At 38.5% G+C, this 26,808-nt stretch overlaps 3 protein-coding genes across 6 annotated transcripts; 1 reads left to right on the top strand and 2 right to left on the bottom strand.

Moving 5' to 3' along the window:
* Positions 1-1,916: 1,916 nt before the first annotated feature.
* On the top strand, positions 1,917-4,079 carry LOC136062306 (uncharacterized). Its single transcript, XM_065761202.1, has 4 exons — positions 1,917-2,127; positions 2,214-2,311; positions 2,462-3,184; positions 3,261-4,079. Exons 1-4 carry the CDS (start codon positions 1,917-1,919, stop codon positions 4,077-4,079), a joined length of 1,851 nt encoding a protein of 616 aa, XP_065617274.1.
* Positions 4,080-8,705: 4,626 nt separating this feature from the next.
* LOC112006463 (heme-binding-like protein At3g10130, chloroplastic) lies at positions 8,706-13,427 on the bottom strand. Of its 4 annotated transcripts, XM_024038737.2 has the most exons (9): positions 13,153-13,427; positions 12,951-13,037; positions 12,140-12,210; positions 11,641-11,742; positions 11,442-11,546; positions 10,953-11,088; positions 9,915-10,024; positions 9,714-9,814; positions 8,706-9,013 (listed from the first exon to the last, which is right to left on the bottom strand). In XM_024038737.2, the coding sequence occupies exons 1-8, from the start codon at positions 13,361-13,363 to the stop codon at positions 9,740-9,742; spliced, it is 897 nt and encodes a 298-aa protein (XP_023894505.2). In that variant the 5' UTR covers positions 13,364-13,427; the 3' UTR covers positions 8,706-9,013; positions 9,714-9,739. The 4 variants fall into 4 exon arrangements, with proteins under 4 accessions (XP_023894505.2, XP_065616915.1, XP_023894506.2 ...); XM_065760843.1 differs by lacking the exon at positions 8,706-9,013 and having other exon boundaries at positions 9,594-9,814; XM_024038738.2 differs by lacking the exon at positions 8,706-9,013 and having other exon boundaries at positions 9,594-9,814; positions 10,953-11,085; positions 13,153-13,426.
* Positions 13,428-14,477: 1,050 nt separating this feature from the next.
* Positions 14,478-22,968, bottom strand: LOC136062129 (1-(5-phosphoribosyl)-5-[(5-phosphoribosylamino)methylideneamino] imidazole-4-carboxamide isomerase, chloroplastic-like). Its single transcript, XM_065760837.1, has 8 exons — positions 22,837-22,968; positions 22,520-22,712; positions 21,889-22,096; positions 21,235-21,320; positions 19,863-19,964; positions 18,122-18,255; positions 17,796-17,844; positions 14,478-14,912 (listed from the first exon to the last, which is right to left on the bottom strand). The coding sequence occupies exons 2-8, from the start codon at positions 22,706-22,708 to the stop codon at positions 14,736-14,738; spliced, it is 945 nt and encodes a 314-aa protein (XP_065616909.1). The 5' UTR covers positions 22,709-22,712; positions 22,837-22,968; the 3' UTR covers positions 14,478-14,735.
* Positions 22,969-26,808: the final 3,840 nt, after the last annotated feature.

Here is a 26,808-nt window from a genome sequence, read left to right as displayed (position 1 = left end):
ACAATTGTGACATAAAAACGTAGATTAAGTTTTTAGTCAATGTTATGCTTATAATAGAGGATTGGTGGTAGGCTACCTTTCTTTCTCTTTTTCTTTTTTTCTTTTTTCTATCCCTCTTCTCTCATCTTAATGGTTAGGTAACTTTATTATATAGTTCTTAAATTCTATGAATTTATGGGGATGCATTGTACACGGACGTGTTTGGATGACATGATTTGAGCACATAGATTTGAATTTGGATAATTAAAAACTAAATACTTTGTTTGGATAGTTTATAAAGGATTAAGGATTTCGATTTAATAGATTCACCAAAAAATTTAAACCATAATATTCTTGAATTTGAAATAACTTCTAAAACCATATAATTTTAGAAATTCATATAACATACTTAAATATTTATAAATTTGGAATTAAGGTATTTCAAATTTATCACTTTCAAATTCAAATCCAAATTCAAGTATCCAAACGCAATCTAAGAGTTTTATAATTTAACTAACACCTAATATATATATATATATATATAGTCAAAGCTTAGTGAAAATCCAATTAGATTCTAATTGAATTCTCAATTTCGCTACACATGTACTGTAGGGTCTGTTTTTGTTGCCCAAGCCCAAAGAGTATGGGTCAAAGGCCCAACGAACCCAGAACAATGAATTTGTAGAGAGTGGATCGAAGGTTTAGGCGCTGGCCGGCGTTCACGAAGCATGAACTCCTTTCCCTTTTATTGAAAAAATACTTAGAACAGTTTACAACTGGGGGATGCTCCTCGGTCCATGGCCGAGGAGGCTTTTCTCCCTCTTATATATCCCCCTCTTCCTCCTCTTGTTGGTCATCTATTGGCCTTCCACCTGACCGTCCATCCCATCAAAGGTCATATCCGTGCTCAAGTGGTTCACCCTGATCGATGTTGCCCTGCCAAGGGGTTACATCCTCATTAATGCGGCCAGAAGGGTTAGGTGAGCGTATTCAATGCCGAGGTGACAGTTCGCCCAGGGCTTGCTCCTTCTTCGTACTGAGGTCTCGGACGACCGAGGATAGGGTCATCCTCGGACCCATCATGCGTCCTCGGCATGGGCCATTTGGGCCTGGGTTGAAGTGGGCCGAGGCCACCCGATTTTCTGGCCCCACAAAATCTTGCTGCACGCATCCTCGGGCGGGGAGAAGGATTTTGACATCCTTGGCCTTATCCCCCCCCCCCCACTCCTCGTCAGTGCTGGAGTCCATTCACCTGTCAAAGGCACGTCGCTGACGTTTTGGAGCACGTAATGTGCCCATCATTAAATTCAGGCGGCTCTGTGTTTCCCACGTCTAATGAGGCGTTACCCATCCAACGGTGGAGATTCGTCCTGCATTTATGGGCGGGAAAACCCGCATGGTTCCTCGAATTGGGGTATAAATACCCGTACGAACCGCTTCTCCCTGTTCCTCATTTGTAGTCAAGAATATTCGTGCGCCCCTCCTGAGTTTAGCCACACCCTCACTAGCACCTCCAGCACAAAAGCCTGTCCGAGGAGCCCTTCCTCTTTCCAATAAGTCGCTCTGTCTCTCTTTGACCTCTCTTTCTCTTTACCCTTTTTTCTGCTTCGCCTGTTTTTTCTTAGTTCTTTTAGGCGTCGACTGGGATGGGTAGGTTTAAGAAATACGTAGATACTGCGGAGGCGATGGAGAAATTCATCACCGACCGCAGAATTCCCGGCAATGTAGGCCTGAAATATTGTGAGGACGAGGAGTGACGCATACACAGGCAGGAGGGCGAGGTGGTGATTCCCATAGTCGCCTTCCTTGAAGGGGGGATGACGATCCCCATGGGGCCAGTGATGAGGGATTACCTCATGCACTTCCGGTTGGCCCCCACCCAGTGTGGGATAAACGTCTTTAGGATTCTGGGTTGTGTGGACGCCCTGAACGAGAAGATGGGGCTGAGGTTGACCCACCACGACGTGAACTGGTGTTATAACCTTCAGCTTCTCAAGGGCAAGTCGTATTACCTGAAGACGAGAGACGACAGGGTGCGGCTCATTCAGTGCCTCCTTGAGTCCAGTAAGGGGTTCTACGAGGATTTCCTCATCGTGTCAAGGGAGTGGCACGATGGACTTCACTGCTCAACAACAGAGGGAATACCAGGTGGGGCAGTGGGAGACAGATAGGGTTTCAAGTTCTCGTCTTTTTTCTTTCCTTTTTACTAACGCGGTGGTGCTTTCCGTTTGCAGACCCGCACGCCTTTCAGCGTCACTTCCATCTGGTCAACCGGGAAGATTTGCAAAAGGTACTGAGGGCGTCGGTGTATATAAACAAGGACGACAACCAGGTTAGGGCCGCCCACATAATTTTGGGTTATAAACCTACCCAGAAATCGTTCCCGGTTCCGAAGCACGTCATCCTCGCCGGCGATCCTCGGCTTCAGAGGATTACCGTGACCGAGGACGGATTTTCGTTCCCCGAAGGGCCCTCCGACCAGGAAGCTGTCACAATAGCCGTCCCCTCCTCTTCCCAACCGTTCGCTGAGGCAGCCGAGGAAGCTCCAGTGGGGGAAGGGGACGCGTTCGACATTTTTGGCCAGCTTGATCAGTCCGAGGACCCTCTCGGAGACTTGGGTGATCCCAATCTGACCGAAGCAGACCTCCTTGCTTCAGAAGCCACTTCTCGGCCGTCAATGGGTTACAAGAGGAAGCCCACTACCAACTTGCTGGACCTGATTGAGGGCCAGCCGGGAGAGTCCCAACAGAAACCTCTTACTCCACCTCCAAAGGCTAGGTCGACTTCCGCTCGGCAGAAGCTCCCTCCTTCTCCTTCTCAGACGCGCTCGCCCTCTGGGTCCGTGCCTACTGGCCCCAAGAAGAAGAAGGATAAGGGTAAAAGGATCGTAGATGATAGGACGGTGTCCTCACAGGAGGTGGAAACTACTCTGCGGCCATCCAAGCAACTTAAGATAGGCGACCAGAGCCAGGAGAGGCAGGTCGTCGACACCACCTCTTCCGAGGTCCAGGCCTGGCTCCCAGCCCCGATGCTCCGTAGGGAGCCCTTGAGGGATAACGCCTCCCTCAGGAACTTCAATGAGGGTGAAGGTGCGCGCGTGGCTGATGCGCTGGAGAGGAGCCTGCTGCTCCTGGCGGACATGGCTGAGCTTAACACTTTGACGAGCGAGCAGGTCTTCCTCAGCCTTAAGCGATATGTGGGGATGGTAAGCGTTGTAACCTCGACTCTTCTCCCACTCGTTTTCTTTTATTGGGCTTATAGCACATTGGTTATTCTGGCAGGCTGTCCAGGCTATCTTTATGTTGGAGGGGGCTGCAAACGACCAAAAGGAGACCCTCGAACGGGAGCGTGACTGGCGCTTTCAAGCTACTCGGACTCTGAAGAATTCCGAGACTGACCTCGCCAAGGCCCGAGAGGATTTGAAGGTGGTGACCAGGGAGCGGGACAATGCCCTGTCCGGTCTTGAGGGTGCCCAGAACCAGGCCAATGAGCAAACGAGGCGCCTGGGCGAGGCGCAGGACCAATTGCAGATCGCAAGGGATCTGGTCGCTGATCTGCAGACTAAGGTAACAAAGGCCGAGGGGGCCCAGAGAGGGGCAGAATGGGTCAGAGACCAGGCTCAGCGAGCTAAAGACGAGGCTGACCATGGCAGGGAGATGGCCAAGCACGCCAAGGAGGAGGCTGAGACCGCAGCTTATGCTGATGGGATGGCTGCGGTAGAGGCCGCCTACAAGGCTCAAGTCCCGAAGGTATGTAGGCGATATTGTTCCCAGGTCTGGGCTGAGGCTCTCAAACAAGCTGGGGTGGAGGCCACGTCCGATCAGTGGAAGGCAGAGAACGTGTATTACCCCCCCGCTATCCGCGAGGCCGCCCCTAAGGACCCTAAGGTTGGGGAGATTGTTGAAGAGGTGCGGGCAGCTGAGCTGGGCGAGCCTTCGAGCGAGGAGGTGCCCCAAGAGGTAGTGGAGATCCCTTCCAATGATCCAACCCCCACTACTGAGGAAGCAGCTGCACTCGTCGTACCCCCGCAGGCAATCCCATCAGGCCAGGGCTCGGAGGGGTCAGGGGTTGCCCCTGTTCAGCTTGACCAAAAGGAGTAGACTCCCCGGCGTCGCAGCTTGTCCTACTTTCACGTTGTCATTTTATTTTGTTGTGCTTTTCCTTTATGTATTGTGGCTCTTGCCATGCAATTTTTATGAACTCATTGTTGTAATGCGAATTTAATCTCCCTTCATTTGAATTGCTTATTTGTGTACGCACTGCCTGCTTTACCTCTTTTCCTTAGATTTGTACGATTTTAGCTTGAATTGTATGTCGGCCAATCGCGCCAATAACGATGATAAGGAGAGAGAACGTATGCATGGGCAGCTCTCTTGCATCTCAAGGGCTAGGTGGGGCTTGGTCCTTTCCTAACCTGGGATATTCTGTAGTTAGCCTCCCTGTATGCCTGAGTCCGAGGGCCATGCGATGCCCCTGTTTTGTTCGGCACACTAGTCTGATTGAGCGGTTGGTTTCCCTGTAGGCCTGAGTCCGAGGACCATACAGTGCCTTGGTTCTGTCCAGCGCTTTCATCTCTCTGTAAGTATCTAGTTTTCCCATAGGTTAAGTCCGAGGACCATGCAATACCTTGGTTCTGTCTAGTACCCAAGCATAGAGGGGCGAGTAGTTTCCCTATAGGCCTGAGTCTGAGGACCATGCAGTGCCTTGGTTCTGTCCAACGCTTTCATTTCTCTGTAAGTATCTAGTTTCCCCATAGGTTTGAGTCCGAGGACCATGCAATACCTTGGTTCTGTCTAGTACCCAGGTATATAGGAGTGAGTAGTTTCCCCATAGGCCTGAGTCCGAGGATCATGCAGTGCCTTGGTTCTGTCTAACGCTTTCATTTCTCTGTAAGTATCTAGTTTCTCCATAGGTTTGAGTCCGAGGACCACGCAATACCTTGGTTCTATCTAGTACCCAGGTATATAGGAGCGAGTAGTTTCCCCATAGGCCTGAGTCCGAGGACCATGCAGTGCCTTGGTTCTGTCTAACGCTTTCATTTCTCTGTAAGTATCTAGTTTCCCCATAGGTTTGAGTCCGAGGACCATGCAATACCTTGGTTCTGTCTAGTACCCAGGTATATAGGAGCGAGTAGTTTCCCCATAGGCCTGAGTCCGAGGACCATGCAGTGCCTTGGTTCTGTCTAACGCTTTCATTTCTCTGTAAGTATCTAGTTTCCCCATAGGTTTAAGTCTGAGGACCATGCAATACCTTGGTTCTGTCTAGTACCCAGGTATATAGGAGCGAGTAGTTTCCCCATAGGCCTGAGTCTGAGGACCATGTAGTGCCTTGGTTTTGTCTAACGCTTTCATTTCTCTGTAAGTATCTAGTTTCCCCATAGGTTTGAGTCCGAGAACCATGCAATACCTTGGTTCTGTCTAGTACCCAGGTATATAGAAGCGAGTAGTTTCCCCATAGGCCTGAGTCCGAGGACCATGCAGTGCCTTGGTTCTGTCTAACGCTTTCATTTCTCTGTAAATAGGGGTTTGTCCTCGAACCGCTCTGTTGGTGATGATTCCTCCTTGGGTCGGATTATGATCTTACACGTGGCGTTGATCTCGCTTCCAGCTCGAGCCCCCATCTTCTTCACTTACGAAGCGTCCCTTGGCCGTTCGTGTTCCGCGCTTGACGTTTCGGTGCACGAGATGCGCCTTCATTAATGTCCTCGTGAATTAGCACAAATCCAACGGTCTACGGTCCTCTTGGAATTTGGTGGCCTCATTATTAGCCCTGCTGGTAACTCTCTTTTCGAATTCTGCGTGGATTAATTCTCACTAACCTTCATCCTCTATATAAGGCTTTCCAGGGGGATGGTTTCTCCATACTCCATGAACTTCCCAACGCAAACAGAAAAAACACACCCTTGTAGCTCCCCAAGCCCCTTTAATAACCTCGCCGGAATTGTGACCGGAGTTGGTAGATATGGGGCGGCTTTGGGCGGGTGTGAGGACATCCGTGCCAAGAGCCGCTGTGACCGCAGCCCCCGTTGGGCTTCCGGCGCGGCAGAGTCTGGGTGTAACACTGACAGTGCCGTACGCGGTGGCCAGGAGGGACGTCGCTGAAGTACCTAACGTCTCTCCCCGGAGCGCACCCCCGACGGAGGAGGCACGCGAACCTATGTCATGGCTGGTGCCCGAGTGTTGCCGTCTCCAACGGCCAACGCTCGTGAGGAGTGGAGAGAATCAAGGGAACATCACGGGGGAAGGCGTCCCGGTGCCCCTGCATCTGCTCCTCGCTTTGTTCAAGCTCCGCCGCACCAAGAAAGGAGTTGTTGGTGGCCTTGAAACAAGCCAGCCCCCCCCTTCCCTGCTTTTATTGTTAAGTTCTCCCATTCTCTTGATGCCAGTAAAAGCACGGGTTGACACTTTCCTCTAGCTAGTTTTAGGACAGGTCCACCTGGGCCTCTGATTGTAGAACTAGCTGGTAGGAATAGTTTTAAAAACACGCCTGCCTGAGCCTCTGATTGTAATTTGTAACTTTTCTTTTTATGAAATAATATCAAGCTTTCTTTCTTTGCTGTTGAATCTTCTGTCTCGAACTTTTATCTTTCTGCAGTGTTTTTTTTTTTTTTCCTATCATCACTGATCTTCCGTAGGATGATTATTTAGAGCAATCGCCTGTTGCGCTGGCCGGCGCACTAATCTTTCCCACAGACAGCGCCAATTGTAAGGTCTGTTTTTGTTGCCCAAGCCCAAAGAGTATGGGTCAAAGGCCCAACGAACCCAGAACAATGAATTTGTAGAGAGTGGATCGAAGGTTTAGGCGCTGGCCGGCGTTCACGAAGCATGAACTCCTTTCCCTTTTATTGAAAAAATACTTAGAACAGTTTACAACTGGGGGATGCTCCTCGGCCCATGGCCAAGGAGGCTTTTCTCCCTCTTATATATCCCCCTCTTCCTCCTCTTGTTGGTCATCTATTGGCCTTCCACCTGACCGTCTATCCCATCAAAGGTCATATCCGTGCTCAAGTGGTTCACCCTGATCGATGTTGCCCTGCCAAGGGGTTACATCCTCATTAATGCGGCCAGAAGGGTTAGGTGAGCGTATTCAATGCCGAGGTGACAGTTCGCCCAGGGCTTGCTCCTTCTTCGTACTGAGGTCTCGGACGACCGAGGATAGGGTCATCCTCGAACCCATCATGCGTCCTCGGCATGGGCCATTTGGGCCTGGGTTGAAGTGGGTCGAGGCCACCCGATTTTCTGGCCCCACATGTCCCATTTTATTTTTAATTTTGTGCCAAGCAATTTTTTTTTTTTTTTTTTTTTATACAAGATAGAAATTATACTCTAGCCTGATCTAAGTATATATGTGTGTAAAGCTCTTTCATATGCCAAGCGAATTATTGAGTATAAAAATTGAAGAGTCCAAATCCAATTAGATTCTAAATTGGATTTCAATTGAAGTCCAATTTTTTACCATATGTCCATCTAAGTTTTTAATTTTTGTGGCAAATAAATTATTGAGTGCAAAAACCGAAAAATCTAAAACTAATTAAATTTTAAATCATACATACATACATACATACATATATATATATATATATAATGAGAAATCATTACATATTTTAGAAATATATGTTTAAAAAAATATCTACTATAAATTAATACCATATATAATTTGAACATCTTCTAAAAAAATACTAATTTTAATAATATAATTGTGATTATTTTTAATATTTTTAATTGTATCTGTGCATATGCACGAGCTACACACTAGTGTTTCTATTGGAGACATTAGTTCAATTCACCGCTCTTCCCAACTGAAAATTTTATGTCGGACACTTTGGGTTAAAACTTTTAAGAAAATCCAATGAATGAGATTTTGTAACACAAAATAAACACGACTGGTGAAAGCAAAACTAATACGGACAAAGAGGCTGAAAGAAAGAACCACAAGAGACAAACTTAGCTCCGTAATCGTCCCCATAGAAGTCCTGATCAGTTAGAGACATTACAGGTCTACGTCTAACTCAGCCTTTCGGACCAGACATTACCTGTATATGATTTGAAGCTTTGAGCAACGTTAGTCACACATTTTTTTTTCACAGTGACAGTATACATTTCTGGATACGATTTTGAAATATTATGCATCGTCCTTAGTACTAGTGTGGGGCAGTGCAGGAATGCGATTTTTATGTGTTTATATATTATACAGGTACCTAATGTGCTTAACTTTCCACATTGAGGGGCTTTGGGATATTTCTATGGACATGTTAGGATGAGTTCACTCAATGTAAATGCTTTTTAGGTGAAGAGAGGAATTCCTTATCTTTTGAATGGTTCTTTTAGTAGGAATTTTTAGTTTTTGAGTAATCTCTTCGCTTAGAATTATTCTAATTTAGGTGATTTGAAGTTCAATAGACTGTTTGTATTAAGTTAATTATGTTTTGTTTTTCCTGTAATTTTCTCCACATGCTTTCCTATGTTTGTTCAATTTAGCTTAATAAGAATTATATAGTAGAAAAATTCATATTGGCCAAATCTGATGGAATACAGATGATTCTACATTTCTACTCCACTTATTTCATTTAAGTCACAATTTGGCACATTTTTCATTTTATTTTTTTATCTTCATGCCTAACAATTTACTTGGACAGTATAGTAGCATACCGAAGGAAAGCTTTGTACCTCCAAAAGAAATTATACTAAGATTAAGACATCCTAACATATAGAGACGATAAAGGAAAATGATGTAAGCTGAAATGAAATTTGGTTGAGAAATAGTGAGAGGAGATAACCACGGTTCAGAAATACAACCCCAAAACAAAGAGGCTCAAATAAAAGAACTACAAGGAAATAAACTTGGTTCCAAAACAATCCCTGTTGTGAAGTCCTAATCGAAGCCATGAAGGGTTTCTGTCATGAGTGGAGTTGATTGTCTTTTTTGGAGGATCATCTTGTTTTGGATAACTTTTGTGATTATGTTGTGTCCTACTCAGACTACCAGCACAGCAGCACGTTGAACATGTAATAATATTTAAGATTATTTTCCTGCACTGTAATGACATTTTAGTTTTTAATTTTAGTTTATACAAAGCTGTATATGAAATCATTGCTGCTTTGTGCAGATGGTAACATTTAAACATGAAAGGACAAAAAGGGCATTGTAAGATGCAAGGTTGTTTATTTTAACATTCGTGTAAAGCTGTATATGAAATCATTGCTGCTTTATTTTAGAATTTCTCTGTTTGTTATTTCACGGTTTCCTGACAATCCAATGTAATTCGACTGTGGTAACTAAAAATCCTTTGGTGAAGTCTATATGTGCTTAGACTTGATTATATTGCTTACTTTAAACTAGTCATTGCTAGGGGTATGCACTTCTGTAGAATTTTCTTATTTCTCATCTCAAGATCCCAATTCAACTCACATTCACATAACACTAATATTAGGTTTTTCTAGCATTCAGCTATTCACAAACAACCATGCTCATACAAGATTCATGTTTAGTTGAGGAGCAATGCAACTAAAATAACACCAAACCCAAACACATGATCTTAACAAAATTCCAGCATCTGAGAACTGTTACTCATGTCATGATGCATAATGGAATAGCAAGAAGGATATTTCACTATATACACATATCAAAAGCATCAAATCAATTATGTAAGATATTACATTATGGAACATGTATGGCCTGGATATCCAAAAAGTTGTTTTTGTTTATTTTACAGAAAGTGTGTTAATTTACTATACCTCAAGATTCTAAAATTGCTATGTTGCTATTTTTCTTTCTTTTCTACTTCCAGAGCAATCTCATTGCGGCGTTGGAATGGAAGTGTGAATGGTGGATTATACTGCAACCATATATACAGAAAGTCATTGACACAAACAAAGTGTCCAGAAATCAATGTTTAGAGAGACCTTTCGTATTTAACATTTCAGTAGGGATCTCACCTGTGCAATTTCCACTGAACCACGCTCTTTAATCTGAAACTGTGCATCATTTTTCAGAGCTTCTCGTAACTTTGATTCCCGTTGTTTAACTTCTTCATCAGTAACAAATCCTAATAGACATTAAGAAGGGACAATTATTATATATATATCATATCCACTTTGATAATGAATAATATGCTACTCTGTTTCTGAAATAATTACAGTACTATATTAGCTCACAATTTAAACAGAACTTACTACAACTATGATCCAATTCGTGGAGTTGCATCACGTGCAGGACTCCAGTTGGATCACATAGAATTATTCACCATGGTCTTTACAAGTAATCAAGATTGACTTGTATTTGGATTGCACCCCCTGAAAAGGAGGTAAAAGGGGATTTTGGGTGTTTGCCACAGCAACAATCTAGCCAACTTTGGCTATATCTTGAAATACGATTCTGCTTTGGCTTTGAATTGTATACCAACCTCCTTGCATCACAAGCCAAGTTTGGGGTTATATATATACATAGCTTTTAGTTTTTTCCTCATACCATAGCCTTGTGAATTTAGAGAGATAGAAAGCTTTGGGCTTATTTGGGGTTCAGATTTTGTGGGAATCTATGCTACATTGGTGATCTTCCCATTTTTTAGCGAAACAGTGAAACTTTCAACTCAATTTTGTTCTCAGACATAGGCTTAAGGCAGAACAACGTAAATCTTTGTGTTCCATGCGTGATTATTTTAATCTTTTTTCTTTTTTTTCTGTGTTGCAAAACCCACTATAATTGACTACACTCACAACAAATTGGCTGCAGAGTTTCCACTATCTCAACCCAATCACTAATGCATACCTCAAAATGCATAGAAACTTACATACAATCAGGTGTACTTAACAACATGCTCTCGAGTCTGATCCAATGTTCTAATGTTGGAAAGCCTTGGTAACAAATAACATCCAATATTTAATAACTAGGAATGATGGTACATTTAAAAGATTCTTAACCCACTTTATATATCCACATAGCTCAGGGGTTATCAGATAAAGGGAAGGACAGACCTGAAAAGGCAACAACTGCAATAATTTTCCTTGGCACCTCTCTGATTGTCACAGACGAATCTTTAGGCAGCGGAAGATTGGCACCATACTTTGAGGGCATGACAAAAGACATCTTCCACTTATCTTGATCTTCCTGCTAAAACATTTGCAATAATATCAGATCATTATAAAAAATAAAATATACCAAAATAACATCAGATCATTAAAAAAGAATAAGTTTCAGCTAATAGACTGTAATTTTCAGCTGGTCCAAGGTAATGCCAAACCAAAATATAATCATTTTAGACAGGTCAAGTTATGACCATATGACAAGATTGATTTTTTCTTTTTTTTTTAAAGAGCATACTCTGAGAGAAATGTAAAAGAAAAGCAACATAGGCACCACGAGTGCCATTTAAAACATACAAGAACATATCAAAATTCCATATCATCAGAAACTACAAAAATTATTAAACATATGAATTATGATGCATGTAAAAAATATCATACCCTCTTTGTTATCACAGGAGTCGTCATTTCCATTTTCTCTCCATCTGATTGGGTCTTACGTGTAAAAACAGGTGTGGTCATCTCCATTGTCTCCTTTGTTGTATTCTACAAACAGCAAAGGCACCAGATCAAGCAAAGTAAAAAAGATAAGTACATTACAAGAAAGTATGACAGCAATTCATTACAAAATCAAGACTACCTTACCAAACAGGTACTCAGCTAATACATTAAAGGATTGAGATGCTCCATTGAAGTCAAATCCAGCCCTCCCAGGCATTGTTGTCTCTGCTACAAAGTACGGCTGTTTCCACAATCACAACCCCAATTTAGATATTATCATAACCAATGCACAAAACTTAGACTTTTGTGGGGTCTGGGAGAGGTTATGGTAAGCAATCTTACCCCCAATTTTATTGGAGAGACTAATTCCAGGACTCAAACCCGCGACCTATCACTTTTGGTGAATGGCACTTGCCATCTCACCAAAGCCTAACCTCTCAATTTAGACATTATACGCGTAAATATTGTAATCATTCTTTTCATTGTTATCTTATTATTTTATAATCCGTTGTTGCTATTGTGTTTATGAACATGACCATCAATTATTCGTTTTTATCATAACATTCCCAAATCCAAATCAAAATAATCATCAGTCTACGAGGCAGAGTAAAGAACATACTGTAGTTGCAAATTCATACCTCAACTTCCCTTATCTCATAAAGATCTCCCCTACTCAAAACCTTGAAGTTCACCGTCTCTAGGTCCGGAACTACATCAAAAACCCAAAAGACAACACAAAATCCCATAATTCCATAACATATAGACCTCAAAAACATAAATTTCACATTCAACAATCAAAACTTGAATTTGTTAACATGTACCCACAGGGAACAAGTCAAGACGCATTCAACATAATTAAATCATGTTTTTTTTAAAAAAATAATATAAAATAAAACTATGGACAAATATTAAGAAAAGCATACACAACCACCTTAAATCTACACATGTACCCATGATTCATTGATCTGTGATCTTGGGACACACTCACTTACAAGAAATATTGAATTTAAAGCTTTTGGGACATCTTAACCTTAACGCACAAGTTAAGATGCATTTAATAGCTACAACTAGCATAAATTTCACTATATAGACCTCACCAATCAGGCAACCACATTTATCATCATGTCAATTTATAACATTTTATAGTGAAATTAACAGAAGCTTTAACATTTTCCACTTTTAAAACACAAACCAAAAAAGTAATTAAGAAATTTACTTGTAATGTGATTAATGTGGTACCAATCACATACACTCATATAGAGCTGCTTTAGTCAAATTAGCACTCTACTTTAGTATTTTCCCTCAATTAATGTTGTTTTGTATACATTTTTCAAAAAAAAACAAAAAAAAAAATAACAATCCTCAAATATCAAAATAAGAACACAACCATCATCAAATCAGTGTGTGCAACAACTGTACTTCTCTGCTCAAAAACAGAAAAAAAACTACCTGCCATTAAAGCTTCCTCGAGAGTCCGACTCTCGAACCTCTTCGGGAACACGTATTTGACAACCTCGGTCGCTGTATCCGCTAAAACTGCACAAAAACCCCGTAAAAATTATTCCAACTTAAATAAATAGAAATCTATGCTTAAGAGCCTAGGTTGTTCAAAAATTTAAATTGAAAAAAAGGAATTGATTTGATATTGGACATTTACGTCGCTGGGAGAGAGAGGAGGCTTGGGAAGCGAGAGCGAAGACTAGAGAGATTCGGGCTTCGAAGGCGGACATGGTTCTTCGCCGCTGTGTCGGTGTAGTTGAGTTGGTGGTGATGATCGAGAGCGATCTTTTAGGGTTTCTTGGAGTGGAAGTTGAGGTTCTGAGCTGAGGTAGAGTGAGAAGTGAAGGCTTGCACAGAAGCATCTTTTTGTTTTTTTTTGTTTTGTGTGTGTGTTTTGAATTTCTGTTGCAGAGAGAAGTGAGAATTTGAGGAGGGTCACTCATAAAAGAAGTGGTGGTTAAAATTTTCATTTTTTCCCGGCAATTCTGAAAAATAAATAATAATAAAAATATACTATGATTATTGGATTTTTTTTTTCCTGAATAAAAAATGGGTCTTCAGTGTCGACTCAACTCACATCACATGTACTATATGAGTTTTGTTAGGAATATCACTCGAACCACTTCTCTCTGACTACTGGGACAAAGACTTTTACCATCAAGCCAAATCTCATGTAGTAATTATTGGATACTTTTGCCATGATGACATTTTACTCAGTATATAAGTTCCATAACTCTTGAATTTTGCATTTTCTTCCCTGAATTCTTTATTTATTTTTAAATAATTATCTTTTGAGCCTATTTTAAGGAGCAAGTCTAGTATGTGGCGCTGAGTGAAATGCATGAAGTAGGTTCACCGTATACCACTTTTTATTTTTTTAATTTTGGTAAAATTTAGTTTTCTAAAATCTTGTCAAATTATAATTATCATTTTTACTACCTGCTTTATAGGGTCAAATTAATACGTTGCAAGAAAAAATATTTAAATATCAATCTCATGAATATCATACCAAATCCCATCAATCGAATCGCTCGAGAAATCTTTTCAAGAAATGTTAAGATAGCATGGGCCATGGAGCATAATTGAAGTAGTGTCTACAATAAGTTAATGCAAAAGTGATACCAATTATAATTTGGCATCTTAACACGTGAAAAACGTTGTATTGCTTAATTTTTGGATTTGAGATTATACTGAAATTTCTAGTAAGCTAACGCAGTAACCACACACATTCTATGCTTGGATTTTCCATTGTTTTTTGGTGGGTTGAATGAATTTAATCAAATTAATGCACAGCCTTAAATGCGTTGGAAACCACAAGCGTGTTGTTGCGAAAATAAGAGGGAACTAGAATTTAACACTCAGATTCTTTTTTGGATCAGAACACTATTCTCAACCAAAAAAAGGGCCCTGTAAGTGAAAAATGCTGCTGGCTTCAGGGCAATACAGGTCACATGGACTAAAACCAAGAGTGGAAACTTAGCTAGTGACAAATCAATTCTTAATTTATTTCAATAGTTTTTCTAGTTTTTCCTTTCTTTTCTCATTAATCTTCTAAATTTCCGGTTGCCAACATCTCTTCAAGTCCCAACATCAATTCTACAAGTCCAGAAGCTTGGGAATCTCCTTCAAATTTTTAGTATTTGATAAGTTATCTTAATTCTCTTTGCTTAAATTGCATATGAGATGCGAAAGCTGACATGGAACTAAAAAACACAAACAACACAATAGAAGGCCCTAAACTGTCAAAGCCTCCTGCTGAGAATGCCAAGCAACTACATCTTTGTATGCCATATTGCCTCCAAAAATATCCAAAGCACTGCCCACGGTAACATCCACACGTCCCATCCCAGCCACCTTTATTCTCTCTAAATCAGCCATCACCGTCACACCACCAGCATAAGTTACAGGAATCTGGCACCAGACCATGATTTATTAACAATTTATTCAAGTAAGATAGCATGCATATAGGAGAGGAACAATGTATGAATGCATGCCTAGTGACTTCATACATTACAGACGGACTTCCAAGAGGCTGCAAACTATAGGTCCAAAAAAAAAAGTATCATGCTCGCTTTTTTTTTTTTTGGGGGGGGCGGAAGGCTTGGGATGAGCGGTAGACCCAAACATCCTAGGTTCAAATCCCCAATAGGAGTTCTCCTAAATTACCTGATACATAGTTCTAGCATGTGGAGTCATATCTCTGTGGTTTACTCCCTAAGAATGGGTCTAAAGGGTCTTGCCTTGGTGAAGTTTCACGTCATCAAAAAATAATTCAAGCACATGGTTGCATTAACCAATAATGTACAAAGTGTGTTATTTTTTCCAAGAATAATTAAATTCAATGCGGTGTTTGAATTTAATTAGGGCGCCTAATCTACTGTAGCTAAGGAAGTATGCCCAAGCTTTTACCCTTTTGTAGGTGAGTAGCAGGCTCACACTTATGTTTTACAGGCACGCTATTTCAGAATGGTTCAAATGAAGGTACTTCAGGCATGAGAAAGATTTTGGTAAATCCAGTGCCTTGGGCATTATCAGTTCAGCATATGGCAACAAAGAAATGAGAAGGTAGCAAGATAATCATCAAGACAAATTATAGTTAATAAATGCAGCAAATACATTACCCACCGGTGAATGATTCCCAAGCAATGCCACAAGCTCTTCATCAATTCCCAGCCTGCAACCAAAAAACAATCAAAATCATATTATATTGATGAACTCTTTAGGAAATCAAAGACATTATACAATCTTTATTGTCAATTAAAGAGTCCTTTTATTTCCTTTCTTTGGCATGCCAACCATAAGCAACGTAAACCCCAATTACAGTAATGATCCCTAACAAATAATATATCTGAAAGTAATTAGATACTTATGAATCCTAAGATAGGAGCTTGAAAGTACGGAATAAGACAAAAGTTATGGTCGAATTAAGGACAACAACATTTAGGACTTACTTTTTCCCTTCAACATCAACGCCATGGACAAGAAACTCATCCGCATATTGGGCAAGAAAATCCAATATTTTTCCGTCAAGATATACATCAGTGAACTTCTGCCATCTATCAGTTACAATTGCATATTTACCTTCCTTCAAATCAAAATCAACACATATAAGGTAATATTTGAAACTGAATAACTATCAAATAATTTGTTTTATTGGTAAGTTAAACACACACTCCATAGGTCTTAAATCCACAACCTTACCCTCCATCCCACTATTGTAGGAAGAGGAAGTGTCATTTAATGGGTGCTATCATATCAGCACTAGTTCACCATATCCCATCAACTAACAAACAAATGGGAAAAAAATTATACAAAATTATCAAACTTATTATTTTTGGTTCTTAATGTATGCTTTTCTATGTGTAAGAATCTGAGCCTAGGGCACTGATATGCAGCATTAATAAAAGCACACTTAAAAATGTGAAATGCGAAGCTCTACAGCCAAAGCACTTCAGACAGCTAAAACAGAGCCTATTTTCAAAAAGTACATTTATATGGGTCCTTGATTTGGTCTTTTTTATTAGTAGGTTACACATGCACAAAATGGGTTTTGAACCCACGATCTCACCCTCTCCCTAGAACTTATAAGGGAGGAGGTGCAAGTTGAGCTAGAGCTCACTAATGATGCGATACACAACACAAGTCAACTTCTCATTATTCATCAACATAATACATTCTAGAAGAAATTAAAGAAATCACAAGGACCAAACAGCAAATGAGAGTTACAAATCTTATGATGAAATTGATGATGGTCTGATGTTTAATGCAAATGATGAACTGATGATTATGTTAGGCATATACCATTCTAGTGCTTTTTGGTCTTTGCCTTTTGGGTATATTTTGATTCAACCACATACTTCATTTTGATATTGTATAATATGTAAAGCACAAAAGAATTATATAAAATAGTATTTCTAAATTTTAAGTTTTTTTATAAGAAAATATTTCATTATTAAAAGAGTGAAAATGAAGCAACCCTAGTACAAGGGATGTGTACATGAGGCAGAGCTCCAAACAGTAAAAAAAATCAAGAAAAATAAGAAATAAAAACTACTACAAACAGTTTTTTAAAATTTTATGTGATTAATTGATCACTTGGTTGTTAAATTTCTATTACTAATTGTTTTCAAATTCACTACATAGAAAATTTAAGAAATTGAACTAGGCTATTTAGAATTTGAACCTATAACCTTTATGCAATTGCATAAGACTCCTATAAAAAAAAAAAAAAAAAAAAAAAAATTTTTTTTTTTTTTTTGGGGTGGAAGGCTTGGGATGAGCAGTAGACCCAAACATCCTAGGTTCAAATCCCCAATAGGAGTTCTCCTAAATTACCTGATACATAGTTCTAGCATGTGGAGTCATATCTCTGTGGTTTGCTCCCTAAGAATGGGTCTAAAGGGTCTTGCCTTGGTGAGGTTTCACGTCATCAAAGAATAATTCAAGCACATGGTTGCATTAACCAATAATGTACAAAGTGTGTTATTTTTTCCAAGAATAATTAAATTCAATGCAGTGTTTGAATTTAATTAGGGTGCCTAATCTACTGTAGCTAAGGAAGTATGCCCAAGCTTTTACCCTTTTGTAGGTGAGTAGCAGGCTCACACTCATGTTTTACAGGCACGCTATTTCAGAATGGTTCAAATGAAGGTACTTCAGGCATGAGAAAGATTTTGGTAAATCCAGTGCCTTGGGCATTATCAGTTCAGCATATGGCAACAAAGAAATGAGAAGGTAGCAAGATAATCATCAAATCAAATTATAGTTAATAAATGCAGCAAATACATTACCCACCGGTGAATGATTCCCAAGCAATGCCACAAGCTCTTCATCAATTCCCAGCCTGCAACCAAAAAACAATCAAAATCATATTATATTGATGAACTCTTTAGGAAATCAAAGACATTATACAATCTTTATTGTCAATTAAAGAGTCCTTTTATTTCCTTTCTTTGGCATGCCAACCATAAGCAACGTAAACCCCAATTACAGTAATGATCCCTAACAAATAATATATCTGAAAGTAATTAGATACTTATGAATCCTAAGATAGGAGCTTGAAAGTACGGAATAAGACAAAAGTTATGGTCGAATTAAGGACAACAACATTTAGGACTTACTTTTTCCCTTCAACATCAACGCCATGGACAAGAAACTCATCCGCATATTGGGCAAGAAAATCCAATATTTTTCCGTCAAGATATACATCAGTGAACTTCTGCCATCTATCAGTTACAATTGCATATTTACCTTCCTTCAAATCAAAATCAACACATATAAGGTAATAATTGAAACTGAATAACTATCAAATAATTTGTTTTATTGGTAAGTTAAACACACACTCCATAGGTCTTAAATCCACAACCTTACCCTCCATCCCACTATTGTAGGAAGAGGAAGTGTCATTTAATGGGTGCTATCATATCAGCACTAGTTCACCATATCCCATCAACTAACAAACAAATGGGAAAAAAATTATACAAAATTATCAAACTTATTATTTTTGGTTCTTAATGTATGCTTTTCTATGTGTAAGAATCTGAGCCTAGGGCACTGATACACAGCATTAATAAAAGCACACTTAAAAATGTGAAATGCGAAGCTCTACAGCCAAAGCACTTCAGACAGCTAAAACAGAGGCTATTTTCAAAAGTACATTTAGGGTCCTTGATTTGGTCTTTTTTATTGGTAAGTTACACATGCACAAAATGGGTTTTGAACCCACGATCTCACCCTCTCCCTAGAACTTATAAGGGAGGAGGTGCAAGTTGAGCTAGAGCTCATTAATGATGCGATACACAACACAAGTCAACTTCTCATTATTCATCAACATAATACATTCTAGAAGAAATTAAAGAAATCACAAGGACCAAACAGCAAATGAGAGTTACAAATCTTATGATGAAATTGATGATGGTCTGATGTTTAACGCAAATGATGAACTGATGATTATGTTAGGCATATACCATTCTAGTGCTTTTTGGTCTTTGCCTTTTGGGTATATTTTGATTCAACCACATACTTCATTTTGATATTGTATAATTTGTAAAGCACAAAAGAATTATATAAAATGCTATTTCCAAATTTTAAGTTTTTTTATAAGAAAATATTTCATTAATAAAAGAGTGAAAATGAAGCAACCCTAGTACAAGGGATGTGTACATGAGGCAGAGCTCCAAACAGTAAAAAAATCAAGAAAAATAAGAAATAAAAACTACTACAAACAGTTTTTTAAAATTTTATGTGACTAATTGATCACTTGGTTGTTAAATTTCTATTACTAATTGTTTTCAAATTCACTACATAGAAAATTTAAGAAATTGAACTAGGCTATTTAGAATTTGAACCTATAACCTTTATGCAATTGCATAAGACTACTATTAAAAAATAAAAAATAAATAAATTGCATAAGACTCAAACCAATTGAGTTAACAGGCTAAATATCTTACTATTTTAGTTTTCTTCTAATTTTTTTATTATATATTGTGAATCCTTTTTTTTCTTATAGGTGTAGAAATATAGATTATATATTGTGAATCCTTCTATCAGAAGTTATTATACACCTTTTTCTTCAATATATATATATATATGGGCTTTACTTCAATTAGGCGCATGCTTCTGCTTTGCCTAGGCTCCAAGAGACCTTTGCACTTAAGTGCATCTCATGCTTTCACCAACACTGCTGATATGTCTTAGTTACCATTAAAGTAATGAATACAAAAAACCAGTACAAACCCTGGTTCAAATATAAGTTTGTAAGACATGCGACATATTCATGCCTAAAGATATTTCTGACTAAAACTTCACTCTGGAAAACCAGTTACGCACTGCATAAATGCTCAATTTGAAATTGTCTAATACCTTCTTTCTGCAACTAAGGTCCAGCACAAGCCTCTGCTTTCCAACAACACGAACAAGATCTTTAAGCCTTTCGAGGTCCATTTGTCCATTCTTGAATACATACTGTAATGAAACCAAGATGTAAATGATGATCAATTTAAAATTTTAATACAGAGAAATTCTTTATTTAGATTATCTCAAATTCTTGGTATTATTTTCCATGTAAACATTGTTCCACAAGCATTATGCTCTAACCACCATTACATGAAATCCAGTTTCATCACATGAGCACTCTTCCAATACAGAGAAAAGTATATGTCTTTACCCAAGGTGAGGAGTATGGATGCAAATCTTAGGGCATGTTTGGTAGACTGTAATAGGCGTTGTAATGTAATAGTTATTCCAATGGTTTAGTTATTCTTTAATTTGGTTATATTTTTATTACAAGGAATAGTCATTCCATATGAATAGATATTCTTCAAAATGAGGAATAATTATTCTTCTTTAAAATGTGGTATTAGTTATTCCTTAGTAAATATAATAATTTTTAAACTTAATATATTTCCAAATAAACAAACTTTCCATATACATCTAACAATTATAAAAATAAAAAATCATAAAAAATAACACATATCTCTTTTAAATTTAAAAATAACAATTTTTAAGGAGATATAATTGTATGAGTAAGATATTTCCTAAAATAAATGTTAAGTTTCATTCTAATGTTATAACTTACAACCAAACTAATGAATATGTTTAGTTATTACATTACAACACAGTTTATTACTAGTAATAAAGATTACAATTCCTGTTGTAATCTCCATTCAATGTACCAAACGTACCCTTATATTTAACCCTCGCACCACTTCAATGGTTATTTAAAAACATTCCTTCTATCATGTTCAACACTAATAACTCAATACATATGACAGATAGAAGGAAGTGGCTTTTAGAACAAAGTATGTAAAAGAGTCTTTATCATTTTGATAGCATTGACATAGTTCAAGGAGAATTCATAAATCATAGAAGGTAACAAACAAATATATCCTACCATGCTGATTATTGGGTTTCCATTCTTTTGGGGGGTGGGGGTGTTGCTGCTGTTGCAGTCTACAAACCACATGTAAGTCAGCTTGAAATATTTAAACAGATACCAGGAGTACTCCTGGCCCAAATGAGCCAGCCTATGAGGCTTTCCCGTGTTTATGCTTAAGATTAGAAAAACTCATAAATGGAATCTATGCTAAGGAAAAATGAAGAATGAGACTTGAAATTTCATATGCATTTTGATGAGAGAGAGAGAGAGATCAGAATTATATTGAATCATTAAGTAGTTATTCATGTTTTACATGTAAGTGTTAAACAGAAATGTAAAGAAAAATTTATAACATACCGATGTGACAATGACATGACTAGCTCCTTCCTCTATGTAACTCAACGAATTGTCAGAATTGATTCCGCCCCCAATTTGCAAACCGCCTACTTTTACCAGTCCTCGCAGTAAGTTCAGCAGAGGAAAAGTCTGTAAGTTTTAAACTTATAATCAATTATAGAGATCAAAGAAAAAACAACTTTATCTTGAAGTGCTCAGTTCCAAGGGTTGAATGTCTTCACATAAGGCACTTAAAGCGGTGCGAATGCAAAATCAAAATCACATCCCAAAAATGTATAAAAAAGTCCTAGAGAAAAATTGATCAGCTAACAGAATGTCTGTTCTAATTATTTAAGATAAATAGATCACATATAAATTGCGAAACAAAGATCATTCTAAAGAAAGCATAATGTCATTCTCATTAAATCTAACTGGATCTGATCATGCTCTAGTCAAAATGAGAGAATCATCCTAATAGATTTTACTTCTTTAATTATTATTTTTTTTTTTATGAAAAAAAAAAGAGAGATTATAATCAAGAACTTGAGTTTCCATCAATATAAGTTGAAAGAACTTAATTAGTCTTCAATGGCATCAGTCAACAAAAGCAACCACAAAAACAACATATCAGAAGACAGCAAACAAATTCACCAGTTTATGAAAGCATAGACCTACCAGGATAAGCGTGCAGTGCTTCAATGGCTGCAGTGTTACTCAAAGGATCTGCTCCAATCATGATGACATGACCACCCGTAAGTCCATCTTCTTTATACAAATTGGCAAACTCAGCCGCTGACTTATCTGATTCAAAATTGGTAACAGGTGCTGACCCATCCTCCTTCAAATCCTGAATGGTTGACCCAACAATTTGTTTCACTTTACCCTGATAAAAAAAAACACATATTTCAAACACAACAATCAGGTAAAATTACTCAAGGTCCGACCTCAAAGTAGAACCACTGCATGAGTATAACCAAATGTATCAGTCACATATCATAGCCATCCACCCCCATTTATACACATCGGCCACCGCATACAGTAGAAGAATTTATCTTCCCTCATACACTTTTGACAATCCAAAAACCCAGTAGTAAAGAAATTATATTTTAGACAAAACAATATGTAATAGACACCCTTTATCGTAAAACAGAATAAGAGTTACCAAACCTTTAATATCTCTAAACTGTGTTTCCTTGACATTTTATCAAGCACCTTATAGGCACTGTCAAAATTTGTGCTAAAAATTATCAGTGACAAAAATATTGAGAACCCAATACAAAATTTGGCCAATATTTAGCTCTGGTACCTTGTGTATATCAATGCAAGGACGGAAACGAACCGAACAGCTAATAGACAAGCGTGAGCGTGAGAAACCAACACAAGGAATAGCTATGACGATTCTATGCTTGTTTCGGCTGTGGAAAGAAGAACCTAAAGGTCGGAGCGAGCTCAGGTCGGAGGTTGATGTTGGTGTTGTACGGAGGGTCCGAATCATCGTGCTGTGCATTGTTGCAATGGATTCAGATGGTAGTAGTAGGGGAAAAATTCAAAAAACAAACAAACAAAACGTAATGCTAATGAGGAAAGAAATAGAAGTGAAGGAAAAAAAGACAAAAGAAATACCCAGGTTTGGGGTTTTCAGTTGCACTGTTGAAGTTTGAAGGAGTGGACGGAATCGGAGATCAGCTGATTCAGAACGGCTACCCTTTCCCTTCTCCTTTGGTGGGCTGTTTTTTATTTATTTATTTTTTTTTTTATTGATTATCAAAAATCTTATATAGTATAATAGTAATTTTTTATGGAATTAATATTAAGATTACACCATTAATTTACACCTACCAATTTGATTTATAAGCTCATATTTTATACATAATTTAAATATATCAAAACTTAAAATTTAAATATAAAATTATCAAATTATCTTAAAATTTTAGATAAATTTTGTAACAATTAGATGCTAGTTACTATAGATGAGAATTGTTATCGATCTCTAATAATCTTGAAATTTTGTAGGCATAAAAGTTATAAAAAAAATGCAATTTAATAGTAAATTTTTTAAAATTTGCATCTAATGAAAAATTATTAAAAAATGTAATATTACTTAAAGTTAAATGTATCCTTTTAAATATACTACATTTCACCCTCACCTTTTAATGCATTTTATTAAAATATTTATTATAATTTTTAAAGGAAATGGATTAAGAGATAGAAAAGGATAAATATTTTGAATTAAAAAAAAAATGTTACAACATGTTTCTCTTCAAACTTGTTGACTAAGGGTCCGTTTGGTTCCCGTAAAATATTTTCCGGAAAATACTTATTTTCCGGAAATGCTATTTTCTGAAAAAGGAAAATATTTTCAAGTGTTTGGTTGTATTATAAAAATTGTTGTGGAAAATATTTTCATGTGTTTGGTTCTATTAGGAAAATGCAATTTTCCTACCATTTTTTCACAATTTCCGGCAACAAATTCCGGCAACAACAACAGCAACAGCAAATTCCAGAACAACAACACAACAACCACAACAACAACAACCAGTTCATCAAAAAAAAAAAACAACAACAACAACACAAAACCCACAGAAAATCCACCATACACACCACCGCAACGAAAAAAAAAAAAAAAAAAAAATCAGAGGAGGACGATGAGATCGAGAGGGCGGCGCGATCGAGACGACGATGAGATCGGAGATGATGATCTGACCCAGAGGAGGACGGCGCGATCTCGCAGGCACGAACTTGGCGCCGTGATCGCGATCTTGGCGCGATCGAGAGGGCTGCGCGATCGGTGACGAAGGAGGCGACGAGATCAAAGACGAAGTAGGCGACGAGGACGAAGGAGGCGACGGCGACGGCGACGAGGATGGCGATCTGACCGGCGAGGACGTGCTTCAGGTGGAGTGTGCTTGGGCTCTCTCTCACTCTCTCTCTCTTCAGGTGTATTTTCCGGAAATGCTTTGAAGGTAAAATGAGAGTGTAAATTGATTTCCGTCCAAAATGGCTAATTTTCCGGTCAACGTGAATCATTTTTTCCGTTGACTGTATTTTTCATAAGAACCAAACACCGTATTTTCCGGAAAATCATTTCCGGAATCAGTTTGAAGCCAAAACAAACGGAGCCTAAGGCCCTGTAGTATTTCATAGAAAATTAAAAAGAACTTGGGAGCCATATGTGGAATATTTTTGGGTGATATTTAGCTCCAATACTTTTTTTTTATGGGAAGCTTATAAATTTTATTGAAAGAATTAAACATGGTTACATCTAAGGGTGATAATTGATTGTTGTAGTCAGTATAGGGGGTTTTGGGTTCATGCCGACATCGTCTATTTCCTTAAAACATGAACCACTGTAACGCCGTTGGTGTGGTTTTCCAACAATGTCAAGGATAAATTATGTTGAAACAAAAACTAGTTTCATTGGATTCCACCATAAGAAAGAGAGAATCTTGAAAATCTAAGATCTAAACCCAAAAATCTATGATCTAAACCCATAGGTTAAAACATCAAAAACCTATGTATCAAAAATTAAAAACATCAAACCTACAAGCTACAATAAATATTAGAGTCGAGACTCGCATTTCATTAACTAGAGTTTGAGGATGAAAGTTAATAGAGGATCTCTAATTTGGGTCAAAGGGGCTCCACCGGAGATTGGAAGAGAGAGACTCGTGAGAGAGGTTGAGGAATGGAGAAATATTTAAGTTGTAAAATACAGGTTTATACATGTGTGTGTACACATTGATTAGTGCGGTACTTGTTAGAATTCTAGATTCATCGTCAATGACTATATCAATCGACGTTAGAAAGCCCTACGCATCTCCAATTGCCACCCCATAAATCATTGCTAGCCCTTCACCTTGATTCAAACGGTACAATAGTGGCTTAACCTGTTGGGCTAAGTTGGGTGTTGAACACCCTTAGTTACATGATTGACAAGTATAATTTCCATGAAATTTTGGGTTTCCTCTATCTAGGTTTTTTTTTTTTTTTTTTGTCATCTAGAGATTTAGCATGTTATGCCGGAATGTGGGTTGGTTGGCACTAGTGCACTAGTGTACCCACAATGATATTTCAATTACCGATGAAGCGATAGTCCTCTCTTGCATATGCACTACAAAGTAGTTGAGATTCACCTTTAAAAATTACATATTGTAGCCCTGTATCATGTGCAAATATAATTGCGATCTCCATAGCTTTAGCTTCATTCTCAAGTGCCCTAAGAGGAGCATGAATTTTCTTACTATGATAATGACCCTCGCACTAGCTTTTTGAGAGTGCATTAGCAAAGGCCCCTCTACCCCAAACCGGGTTTTTTAAAAAAATAACTACAAAACCCAAACAATATTATTAGTTAGGCAACGTTTCAAACATATTGTATTTCTAACAATTCGACTTCAGAGGAGTCGATTTCACTGTTCATATTGCCTATTTTTTGGGCCACGTAGATAGAGAAATCGAGTCCTTTATACTCGTTTTTTATACATAAAAATCGACTTCGGTGGAGTCGCTTTCAATACAAAGAAAACGACTCCACTGAAGTCGTTTTCAATACAAACAAAACGACTCCACTGGAGTCGTTTTGTTTGTATTCAAACCGCCCAACAAACCCAGGCAGCAGCTTCAGTTGTCAACACAAAAGAAGCAAACGAACCACCGACGAGCAAGCAGGCGCCGCGCCGACGAACCCAGGCGCCGACGAACCCAGGCGCGACGAACCCATCAACACCGACGGCGAGGCGACGACAAATCCAGGCGCCGACGAATCCAGTCCGTTTTGGATTTGAAGGTTGTGATGTCGACGGCGAGGCGCGACGATTTGAAGGTCCGATTCTTTGAAGATTTGAAGGTCCGGTTTTTTGAATTTGTAAACAGTGAAATCGACTTCAGTGAAGTCGTTTTCAATACAAAGAAAACGACTCCACTGGAGTCGTTTTCCTTTGTATTGGCACCGACTTCTCTGAAGTCAATTTTTTTGTATAAAAAATAACTACAAAAGACTCGATTTCTCTAAAAAAATAGACGCTATGAACAGTAAAATCGACTCTTCTGAAGTCGAATTGTTAGAAATGCAATATGTTTGAAACGTTGCCTAACTAATAATATTGTTTGGGTTTTGTAGTTATTTTTTTAAAAAACCCCCCCAAACCTCGTGCAAGTCCAAACCTTCTATGCACGAGTGCAAAAACATAAGAGGTGGTCAGTAATTTTTACGAATTGGCAACACTCGTATAGATTATTTGTGATCACATCCAATCAATGTAGATCATCCTTTGTAGGGAGGAAGTTCTTTCAAGTGCTCTACACAAAATTCTTAATTTTTGTTCGTAATGGTCTATGCCAAATTCTTGTAGGCCTAACGAATAGGAATTACAACTAGTGAACCTTCTATATTACTTGTGGCGGTCCAAACTAGTTGTTCGTATTGCATGCTCTCCCTTCTCACTTTAATAGTTAGTCCATCGTGAATTTAACCAGTAAAACTTAGTATTATATTAAGAGGTGGTCAGTAATTTTTACGAATTGGCAACACTCGTATAGATTATTTGTGATCACATCCAATCAATGTAGATCATCCTTTGTAGGGAGGAAGTTCTT

Source organism: Quercus suber, unplaced genomic scaffold (assembly GCF_002906115.3).
Source record: "Quercus suber isolate HL8 unplaced genomic scaffold, Cork oak 2.0 scaffold_18, whole genome shotgun sequence".
Taxonomy (NCBI): Eukaryota; Viridiplantae; Streptophyta; class Magnoliopsida; order Fagales; family Fagaceae; genus Quercus; species Quercus suber.
The sequence above is the reverse complement of the archived record's forward strand: the minus strand, read 5'-3'. Positions and strand labels throughout refer to the sequence as shown.

Excerpts from the sequence above, each read along its gene's own strand:
- LOC136062306 (XM_065761202.1), top strand. The coding sequence starts at position 1,917 with ATGGGGCTGAGGTTGACCCACCACGACGTGAACTGGTGTTATAACCTT. Across the intron at positions 2,312-2,461 it reads TAAACAAGGACGACAACCAG|GAAGCTGTCACAATAGCCGT; the intron begins GTTAGGGCCGCC and ends CCCTCCGACCAG. Across the intron at positions 3,185-3,260 it reads TTAAGCGATATGTGGGGATG|GCTGTCCAGGCTATCTTTAT; the intron begins GTAAGCGTTGTA and ends TTATTCTGGCAG.
- LOC112006463 (XM_024038737.2), bottom strand. The coding sequence starts at position 13,363 with ATGCTTCTGTGCAAGCCTTCACTTCTCACTCTACCTCAGCTCAGAACC. Across the intron at positions 10,025-10,952 it reads TGCAGTTGTTGCCTTTTCAG|GATTTGTTACTGATGAAGAA; the intron begins GTCTGTCCTTCC and ends AATGTCTATTAG. Across the intron at positions 9,815-9,914 it reads GTTCAGTGGAAATTGCACAG|TATAATCCACCATTCACACT; the intron begins GTGAGATCCCTA and ends ATATGGTTGCAG.
- LOC136062129 (XM_065760837.1), bottom strand. The coding sequence starts at position 22,708 with ATGATTCGGACCCTCCGTACAACACCAACATCAACCTCCGACCTGAGC. Across the intron at positions 18,256-19,862 it reads ACCTTAGTTGCAGAAAGAAG|GAAGGTAAATATGCAATTGT; the intron begins GTATTAGACAAT and ends TTTGATTTGAAG. Across the intron at positions 17,845-18,121 it reads GTTGATGTTGAAGGGAAAAA|GCTGGGAATTGATGAAGAGC; the intron begins GTAAGTCCTAAA and ends TTTTGGTTGCAG.